This window comes from Nymphaea colorata, chromosome 4 (genome assembly GCF_008831285.2).
Source record: "Nymphaea colorata isolate Beijing-Zhang1983 chromosome 4, ASM883128v2, whole genome shotgun sequence".
Lineage (NCBI taxonomy): Eukaryota > Viridiplantae > Streptophyta > Magnoliopsida > Nymphaeales > Nymphaeaceae > Nymphaea > Nymphaea colorata.
The window spans coordinates 11,730,192-11,740,718 of record NC_045141.1 but is presented as its reverse complement, the minus strand read 5'-3'; the positions used below and the strand labels follow the sequence as shown (position 1 = coordinate 11,740,718).

General features: G+C 37.5%; 2 protein-coding genes across 4 annotated transcripts; one reads left to right on the top strand and one right to left on the bottom strand.

Annotated features, from left to right (window-relative positions):
- Window positions 1-277: 277 nt before the first annotated feature.
- Window positions 278-4,469, bottom strand: LOC116252679 (probable phospholipid hydroperoxide glutathione peroxidase). 3 transcript variants are annotated; one of them, XR_004172266.2, is made up of 7 exons: window positions 4,024-4,469; window positions 3,819-3,895; window positions 3,653-3,714; window positions 3,235-3,353; window positions 2,989-3,156; window positions 891-1,006; window positions 278-649 (listed from the first exon to the last, which is right to left on the bottom strand). XR_004172266.2 is itself a non-coding variant. In XM_031627112.2 (6 exons), exons 1-6 carry the CDS (start codon window positions 4,285-4,287, stop codon window positions 977-979), a joined length of 720 nt encoding a protein of 239 aa, XP_031482972.1. In that variant the 5' UTR covers window positions 4,288-4,469; the 3' UTR covers window positions 838-976. The 3 variants fall into 3 exon arrangements, 1 of the variants encoding a protein (XP_031482972.1); XR_004172267.2 differs by having other exon boundaries at window positions 902-1,006; XM_031627112.2 differs by lacking the exon at window positions 278-649 and having other exon boundaries at window positions 838-1,006.
- A 2,524-nt stretch (window positions 4,470-6,993) lies between these two features.
- LOC116252680 (uncharacterized) lies at window positions 6,994-10,175 on the top strand. Its single transcript, XM_031627114.2, has 4 exons — window positions 6,994-7,253; window positions 7,388-7,502; window positions 7,653-7,715; window positions 9,947-10,175. The coding sequence occupies exons 1-4, from the start codon at window positions 7,169-7,171 to the stop codon at window positions 10,047-10,049; spliced, it is 366 nt and encodes a 121-aa protein (XP_031482974.1). The 5' UTR covers window positions 6,994-7,168; the 3' UTR covers window positions 10,050-10,175.
- Window positions 10,176-10,527: the final 352 nt, after the last annotated feature.

The following is a 10,527-nucleotide window of genomic DNA, read 5'->3' as shown; positions in this document are numbered from 1 at the left end:
TTGATGTTTTTAGTTGAGATTCTTCCACATTAAACAAATTCAGCTCTATTAGGATGAGCTTTTCTCAAATGACCAATATTATTTTGTACATGTATGCACATTTTCGCCAAGCATGCATAGGCATGCAGAGGTACACGCAGACGAACACACCTGAGGGAGCTTGTGCAGGGACTGGAAGAAACTCAGAAAAAGTGGCTCTTATAAACATCCTCTACTTGTTGCCTTATTTAAAAGCTTTTGACCATCCCTTACACTACCTCCTGCAGAAGCTAAACTGTTGATCGTTAAGGAATGATCCATTCTATATAATAACAAGAACAATAATGATACCGCACGCAAGTTCTAGTGGGCTGGAACGCAATAGCAGTTCAGTCAAACACATTCCCTATAAGTAGGTTGCCATAAATTACCCACAAACGAATCGCAACTGGTGCATGAAATGCTGCTCACTGACTGTATTAGTCATGTTCATAAGGTTTATTTTAGAAACACATAAACATCCAACAAAATTATCCCCTTGTTGGAAATAGTAGAACCATGGTCAGGAAAACAGCTAGCAACTTTCCAACCACCAAAGCGTACATTCCACCAGTTCCACTCTAGCAACTTCTCTTCTGGTTGTTCAGAGCTAAGATGCATGATCCAACACCTGAGTAGAACTGATTATTGATCAAAATTCCAGATTTAATCCAACACCCTAGTCAGTGATTTTCAAGGAAAACGCAGATAGTTCTCACTTAATTTGCAACATCAACTGGAACAAGATGGTGACCCAAATAAACATAAAAACATGCATTTTGTTGGAACACGTAATTATATATGACACGCAATTATATATGGAGTGTGAAACTGACGATCTTTGAACCTGTTATTTCCAGCAAAGTTCAAACCTGTTATTTACATTAGATACTGGACATTTGAACTTCATACAGAGATTTAGTCCCAGTCATTGCTGCCCAATCATGAGAAAACATGATCATGCTGCCAAAAGCTTCTTAATATCCTTCTGCAATAAGGGAAAGAAAAAACCAACTTTAGTAAAATCAGCCATTAAATGCAACAAGCAAACTAATTTGTATGTCCTCTGTCATAGCTACAGAACTAAAAATACTGCAACTAAAAATATGAATTGTGATGTCACTTGAGATGGAAAGAAGATACTTTACTAAGACTATAAAATGCTACCGTGCAACCAGAATGAAACTAAAACATAGTACTTAAATGGAACAAAAAACACTTAGGAACAAGAGAGGGGATGGGGATGTTGATGGGTTGAGGGAGAATGGTAGATACATGGTTCATCATCAACAACAACAAGGTTTCTTCCTTTTAGTCTAATAGTTAGGATGCATAATCCTCGTGACACAATCGTATCATCTGGCACCCTAAAAAAATCACTTTGTTACAGGATTTAAGCAGAACTATAAGGGCTCCACACACCTGGCAAGTTGAGTTAGCTTAAAGCCTTGAAGCTGAAAGTGAACGAGAATGTGTCCTTTGTCATAAATAGCAAGCAGCAGAAGGACCTCCCTGATGGGTAAGGGAGCAGTATCTAGATGTGTTACATCAAAAGACAAACCTAAGCAGGGCATACCAAATGCACAACTACTAGGTCCACAAGATCAATAGCTACAAAAAAGTTGGTGGTTTCCCTTGTCATAAGGTAAGAGAAAAGAGAAGATCCTGGAAATTTTAGTACTTATGCCAGCGTCCAAGTTTTGTTAGTTTTCATCCTTCCATTCAAGTTACATGCACCACCTCACCAGCATGTCCCTGGTACTATTTGGACCTTGGCACTACATGCGAACCTAATCCAGATACACCTTACAGCTTCAGTTATGCTACTGGTAAAATAGATAACAGTTTGCTGCGGCTGGACTTATTTGGCTAAATGAGTAAGAATAGAAGGGCCAACTATAAGACAAAATGCCCAAAATATCTACTAAAACAATCACTAGAAACATGTCCATTCTCCCAACAGGGCTTCACTTTTAGACCCACAAAATAAGGTGAAATTTCCATAACCTCCAGTTGAAGATGGAAACTAGAATTGTCACAGGCACCTTTAAGACAGTCATCCTAACAACTGGGGATCTCATTTGAATCTTGTGTCTACAGAAAAGGTAGCTTAACAAATAACAAAATATTATGTAGCTCTTCAAAGCAGCCCATAAATGAACAAAGAAACCAAAGACACATCATGGACAACCAAGTAGATCATCTAGCTGATTTATTTGAATTTCAGAGATAGAGCAGTTGAACTAATCCCAAAAATGCACTGATATGCATAGGGAGGACAAATGTGTAAAAATGGAAATCCCAAATAAATGAAAAAGATAGAATTGCTACTTCAGGGGACAAGCAAAAGAATAGGCATAACTTCGAATAGAGAAAAATTTGTCTGTAACTAAAGGTTATATATAAGTTAGTCAAAACTTGCAGTATAGACAAATCATGTGTTCTAACAGAGTAGGTTTATAAGTAAAAAATCTCAAGTTACTCAGATCTGATCCCATAAAGGAACTCTTCGTGTTTGCATTGCTAAAAATATTCAGAATAGACATTATCAAAATTCTCCTTTCCACTGTCTGGAATTTAAAGAACTTGACACATGGTAAATTGGTTTGGAAATATGTTCTACAACCATTGTCGTCAAACAAATAAATGTATTTTATGGAGTAAGAAACCAAGTTTTGTAGTTTAATTGAGGTGGCAGGCAGATCAAATAAATAAGATATTCCTTCCCTCGAGAGGCGCAGCGACTCAAAAGGAAATAAGAGAAAACAGAGATGGAACAGTTTAAGACAGGATAATATAGTGCTGAAATGCCATATTGACATTTTTTTTCCATAAATAAGCTTAGGGATTTTGAAATCATAGAAATGCCAAACAAACAAATAGCAGCCATCCCATTCCAGAATAACCAATTTTTCCTTTTTCTCATTAACAAACACAAGAATTCTGTGTGATGCGAGGAAGAAGACGGACCTCAATCTGGAAAGGGCTTGTTGTTGGGCTGTATCTTTCTACCACCTTCCCTTCCCCATTCACCAAAAACTTTTCAAAATTCCATTTGATCAGATCTCCAAGAAACCCTCCTGTGCTTGACTTGAGAAATTGGTAGACTGGAGCAGTATTTGGTCCATTCACATCTACCTGGTTTGTAGAAGATACGTTAAAAACATATGCTGCTCAAGTAGTGTAACATACACAAGGAAACTCCTGCTCAATTACCTTGTCAAAAATAGGAAATTCTGCTTTGAATCTAGTGCAAGCAAATTCCTTTATCTGTGGATTTGTGCCAGGTTCTTGCCCACCAAACTGGTTGCAAGGGAAGGCTAGAATTTCAAAACCTGTAAAAAGAATGCATGAGTTGTTATCAGTGACAGCAGATATCCATCATGTTCGCATCCAGTGGAAGATAATGGACCAATCTGCACTGGAAGTTGATTAATTTCTTGATTATTTTCCAAGTAAATAATGAAATACCAGTAGCAAGCGTTAGTAAAATATTTATCCTGGTCATCTCGCATAATCAGTTAATGTCCTTTCATAGTGTAACTCCACTGGGCATATTTCTTTTCCCTGCTGACCATAAGGCTTAACGCTTAAAAAAGAAGTTGGCATGACAGACAATAAATAGGGGACTCACCTTGGGACTTATACTTCTCATAGAGGTGACTAAGCTCTGTGTAATTGGCATTAGTTAAACCACTGAAAAGGAGGAGAAAAAAAGAAGACGCCGACAAGTCAATATCCAATATCACGAAAGGAGAAGAGATAAGAAACAGAATCCAACAATGAGAGCGGATTGGTACCATCGAGAAGCAACATTAACTACCAAAAGCACCTTTCCCTTGAACTTGCTCAATGACATGTCCTTCCCATCGATATCCTGAACTTCAGACAACAGAAACCGACAAATGTTTGAGAAAAGAACAGCCAAGAAACGCACAGAACAAAGCCAAATTGGGAAATGAAAAGAAATTTCACCAATCGCAAAGAAAAGGGAGAAATGAAGACCTTCACGGCGAAATCGTGGATGCTTTTCCCTGAGACAGAAGCGGCGGAGTAAGCCACGCCAGGAGACAGTTTCCCACGCCTTCCCCGGCGGCGCACACTAAGAGAAGCGGCAGTGGGGATGTTAAAGAGGAGGGAGCTGCTCCTCCTCCAGGACGGAGCAAATGGGAAGTTGGGGAGGTGAGCAGAATAAGCAGCAGTGGCGGTCGTGGTGGTCTTGTTGAAAGAGAAGAGAGAAGAAGGAGAGAACACGGCACGCATCGCCATCGAATTCGGCTGGTTTGTCCAGCAGAAGAAGAATCTGGGCGGCCGGAGAGTCTCCGAGTCGAGGTGTCTGGCAGCGGTGGAGCAAGATCCGAACAACAGACGAGTCGTCTTGTCAAAAGAAGCTACAGTACAGCGTCACTCTCACATGTAAGATGGACTGATGGAGTCGAGTCGTGCTCTGGATTTAAAGCGCCATCTGCAGATTTAGGTGGACATGAAAACGTCATGTTCCTTGAATGGTTACTCGCCACGTATAACCTTTTGGAACGCAAAGCAAAGTCCAGAAAAAAGAAAAATGAACAAGGAAAAAAAGCTCAACCATCAAACGGGCCTACCATTTTAAAATTTGCATTTATCTTTGTCGTGGTGATTGGGTCGGCCCGACGGACTCAAGTTCTGAACTTAGATCTAAGTTCAGTTCGGTTAAAATAAAAAAATAATATAAAAAAAACAATAATTTAACATAAAGTATATTTTTAATAATAAAATATATATCATTATTTTAACCCCATGCCCAACCCTAAAACTATCAGACCCAAGAACCATTATGGCCCAAAGTTGAGATTTGATTCCTAATAATTGGCGGTGAGCCTGGTTTTGTGATCCAAAACGGGGTAAAGAGAGAGTTCCTTCATGAATTCTTACCCAAAAATTCGAATAAGTGACTGCATTTAAATTTGGTGTTACTAATGAATTTTGAAAATAAATACTTTGATGTTAGATTAACAACTTTAATTATAAAAATTGTTCTTGTAAGCTTGTTAAGCTATAGTAAAAAATATACATATTAATATAAAGTTCTCAGCTTTGGTTCTTTGAAATGCACTATTTGGCAACACCCATTAAATAGACTAGTTCAGCTGCAACTACTGAGGCCTAGCCTAGCTATGGACGAATTCATCAAATGAATCACGTTGGACTAAAGGGTCATTGAATCAAATGTAAATTTAGTTTTTTTTTTTTTTTAAATTCCCTGATGGTCATAGCTTAGTTGGTTACGCTGGTGAGAGTCTGGTCTTCAATTTGATTTTTATGGATACTACAAAAGGTATTAATGTAACACTCTAGTTGATGAGTGTACTAAGGGTCCACCTAGGTCGCTAAGCTTGATGAGTGTACTAAGGGTCCACCTAGGTCGCTAAGCAACCTTGAACCCTGAGGTAGAAGAGGACTTTGGCCCCTCTTTAGGCAGCTTCCACTCACCTGATTATACGTAAATATTTGGGGTTATGTTCCATTCCTTTTGAAGGAATCCATCAAATGTGTCATTTGTAGGTCCACAAACAGCATGATATTGTTGACATGAATGGCAGCTGCAAGAATTCATGGTCATGAAGTTCTTACAACAAGGAAGGATATGGGCGCACCTTCTGTATGCAAGTGTAGTGCTTCAACCCCAATCTATGTTATTTGCTTCTTTAATTCCGATCTTAGTTGGCTGCCAAGTCACATTTTTGGAACACTATGGCACACAAATATAAAATACAAGTACAATGTCAAGTGCTATTATTGATAATTTGTCTTTTACTTTCTCGTTTAATAATGTGAAAAGTAATTCTTGTTATACATAAACTTGCTTTTGTGTGAACAATGTGATGTACATGCTTAACATGTGTGGACTTAATGTAGACTTTACATGTATAGACTTAATATACGTGGACAAGTTTTTTTCTATTCAAATCAAGTGTTAGATTAAGGCCTAAGTAGTTAGAGACACTAACACTGTTTGGATGGATGGGAAGAAATGAATTGTAAACGATGTAATAAAAAGGAAAAAAGGGATAGAAAATGATGAGGGAAAGGAAAAAAAAATAAAGAGAATGAACAGTTTGGAGAGAAAGGAAAAAATATGAAAGGATTTGAGTTAGTTTATAATAATGCGTATATCAGTAGTCCTAATATATATATATATATCTTTGGATTTTCAAAGTTACCCAACCATCTAATCAGACCATCTACCTCTCTCTCACACACACACACATCATGAATATATATACATATATATATATATATATATATATATATATATATATATATATATATTTTTGCCCTAGTCAATTTTCAACTAAAATTTGATTTAGTAGCTCTTTTTACCAAATTATTTTCCTTATTAATTGCAATAATTTGATTGTATAGTTTTCTCAAATAATTTGATGAACATCTTTCTATGACAAATTTGCGGTTTTAAACTAGAATTAATTTTACAACTCTCTCTTTCTTTCCTGAATAATCTTCTTTATGAACTGTCATAAACAAATTTTGTTGTTTCATTTTCAGCAAAACAAGCAGCCGAATTGTCACTGTAGTTATTAGAAGAAAGATTTTGATTTTGGAGAAGCACGTTTCAAAAACCAAGCTCGGTTGTTGCTTCCAAAAGGATGAAAACTTGGAGGAAACTCGTTTCTCCTTTGAGGGTAACTCAAGTGTTTTCACACGAGAAGTTTGTTTTCCAAACAATTTATTTTCCTTACTTAGTTGTTTTCTTTGATAATGTTCCATCATTTTCTCTTGTTTTTGTCTATGCATTTTCGTGCTTTCTTTGTAAGACAATTATATTGTTCATTATAAATATAAGCTCATTTACGTAAGCAACCCTTTATCCTTTTTCTTCTTTGTTGTCAATTGTATATTTCTAAATTTGTTAAACAATTTACATTCCACGCGCAATCGGTGATCAGAATGTTGTGAGCAGTGGGGATTGCTCGGTTATGGTTTCCGACTACAAAAATCGGGCTCAACAATACCTGGATCTGAAACTGAATCCGACCCGTCAACTTGCTTTTGGTCTGCTTCACCTGATTGCCGTAGTTAGGGTTTCTCCCTCTTCTTCTTCTTCCTCTTCCTGGTAGATAGATCGACGCTTGGTCACGAGAAGCAGAAGATGGGAGGAAAGTGTCCTCACAGGAAGGTGAAGACGCGGAGATTTTCTCACAAATCCGCTCGTCGTTCGAAGTTCCTCCTGAAAGATATCCTTTTCGCTCCTTGCATTTTTGCTCTCTTTATTGGTCTCATTTAGTTCCCCTTTCTCTCTTTTCCCTTTTTTTATTTTATTTTATTGTGTATGCGTTTATCTTCTGCTTGACTTAACCTTCGATTGCACGCGACGATGCGGTGTATGAAGAGCTCCAGAAGGTGAGTGAAAAGGGTATGGAGGCGCCTCGTCCACAGGACGAGGACCTTCCCGGAATGGGCCAATTCTACTGTTTGCATTGCGAGTGAGTGCGGTGGCTTATCCTTTTCTCCTATTCTGTTGTTTGTGGCTTTTGTTATTTTTTTTCTTGCTCCATGTCTACAAAGGATTAATTCGGGTTCCTCGTTCGCTTATCCCTTTGGTTTTGTTTTTTATTGATTGCAACGAAAATCAGCCGGTATTTTGCTAATTCAAGTGTGAGGGACGAGCACTTTCGAACCAAACGTCACAAGAAACGGTAGGCGCTTCTTTTGCTTCCTTTGAAATTTTGATGCAATTGGCAGTTGTTTGGTTTACCTGTGAATTAGCGGAACCACCGCAAGTGTTTGTTCCTTAGTATCCTTACTGGTATTGGATTTTTTCCTGTGTTACTCTTTATTCTTGGAAAGGATCAAGCAAGTCTTTGAACATCATTCCGCACATTTGACGGTAGGTGTCATTTAGTTAAGCCTTCTATATATTTATTCGAGCTTTTTCGTAGTTTTCAGCACAAGATCTTTACCCAAATTATTCCGTTGGTAGTGGTTTTCGATTCCTTGTTTTTGGTGGTAAAGTAAAAAACAAAAATGCTTTCCTGTTGGCGAGCAATAGTCAACCGAGAAACTAGCAATCCTTATGTGGGTTCCCGATTTTCTGGTCTGAAAGAGCTAAATTTGTGTGCTATTTTGCTTGATGGAGGCGGGGGCGGTGCAAATGAAGAACAGTAATTTAAGATTTCTTGGTTACGGTTTGGTATAATGAATTCAATCGAAGGATTGGGGCTAAATTTTCATTTAGTGTTTGCATCACCTGTCATATTGTATCATTGGTTCGATATCATGCATTAGAATAGGATGAGATATGTGACTATATCAACAAATGTTTCCTTTATTATAGATATACAGTCATCTTATCATATAACATAAGAGATAACAACAAGGCATTTGATGTATACCTTGCACTTTTTCAATGAAGTGATTTATTTGTTCTTTGATTTTCATAGTGGAGAACATCCATATGTGTAGTTAGTAGTTTATACTTTATATCATATAACATAAGAGATAACAACAATGCATTAGATGTACACCTTGCACTTTTTCAATGAATTGAATTTTTTGTTCTTTAATTTTCATAATGGAGAACATCCATGTGTAGTTAGGAATTTAATCCATGTAAAATAATAAGAGCACTTGGAAACATATGAGAACCAGCTCTCTAAAAGGACCGGACAAGCATGGAAAAAAAAAAGATGTTCATGCTAATTAGGAAAAAGTTCCCCAATAGATGGTGTACGTATGAGGGCCTGGTAATGCATGCTTTTCTACCTTATAGCTGTAAGTACCTCTCATGGGATATTGTTCCTTAGAAAGTGTATCTTCAATGACTGTTTTCTTATTGCAAGACATTTATTAAGAGATTACTTCAGAATGAACATTGCTCCATTTTCATACAAGGGCATTTGTTTGTTTGCCATTTTTCTGGAAAGGACTTTGTCCATTGAGCAACTGACAGGGTTAATGAAGCTTCAACATGCAATCATGTTAGAAGTCGTCAAATGCACCTAATATTTTACTAACCACTTGCAGAAAAATCAGTTTGTCCTGTAGCAATTTTTATGTGGCCTCCTTGTGAATCCTTATGAAGTCTCTAACAATGATGTATGGTATATCTTTGTTGTTCTTCAATGCCACGATTTCCTATTTTTCTTATTTCCATTGTAGTCTGAGATCTCTTATAATTCTCCATGCTTATATGCAAAACCTGGTTATTGACTCCAAAAGTTGTTTAAATTGATGTTTGTGAAAAGCTAATTATTTATGTTTGGAACTTTGGACTTTGGAGATTGAAGAGCATTTTCTTATTTCCATTTTAGTCTCGGATATCTCATAGTTCTCCACATTTATATGCAACAACTGGTCATTGTCTCCAAATGATGCTGAAATTGATACCAATAGAAGCTTATGATGTCTATTTGGAGATTGAAGACTGACTATTCATTAGTACCATTTTATCCCTACGTACCAAGTAGTTTTTTTCTTTATTCGGATGTATTTGTCATGCTTTGTCATCCTTGTAGGTAAGTTATCGATGATGAAGAAAAAATGAAATGTAGTAATATTCTCGGTTTTGATTGTTCAATTCTGCTGCATGATATGTGTATTTTTTATGGCACTTCAAAATTGGCATCAAAGTTAGTATGCTTTTTGTCACTAGCTTAGAAACTTGAATAGTCTAATGCCTCGGGCTGCTATTTGCATGGTTGTACACATGGACAATCTTTTGCCTGTAGACTTTCCATTTCATACTTGCAAATAGATTTTGCTTGTTTGCTGTTTAATCATTCCATAGTCTTTTGAATGTTGTTAATATCTGTGATTCTGTATGACAAGATACGAATGCCTGGTCAATCTGTGCAGCTGTGCATGCAGCATCGGTTAATCAATTGCAATGCCTTGTCTAAAATGTGTGGAACTTATTTGCTCATGGCAGGTTGAAGCAAATGGCGGGCCCTGCACCACATACCCAACTGGATGCAGAGTTAGCCGCTGGTATGGGCATGCCTGACAATGGTCCAAAGCTCATGTCCATGTGATTGAATTGAGTTTTGCTATGAAAAGTGTGAATTAATGTAGTCAATTTTGGATTGGCATTTCTAGAATTTGTTGGACAATTGATAGCTAATATAAATAGGAAACGTGAAATGGGCTTTTGGTATTTAGATGTATACTAGCTAAGAGGACATCCAGATAAATATGGTAGGGGAAAGAGTGAAGTGCTGTGGAGACTTTTTCCTTTCGAAGTAGTGGAAGGATGTCAGGTGCATGTTGTGAGGAAATGATATGGCGGATCCTTTACGAAGTGCTTCAACTGTGGGCTTCTGATGATTACGAAGGCAATCCTGCATTGCTTTTCTTCCGGTAGCTCAATTCTCATCTTGTTGCTTTCGAGTGAGCGAGAGGATCATCCCACCACCGCTCGAAGTGAGGCCCGAAGACCCCCTTATTCCCGCTGCCTTTGAGGTCCTGAACTGCGTTGGTGTCAGTGAATTCTCATCTTGTTGTTACAAATTT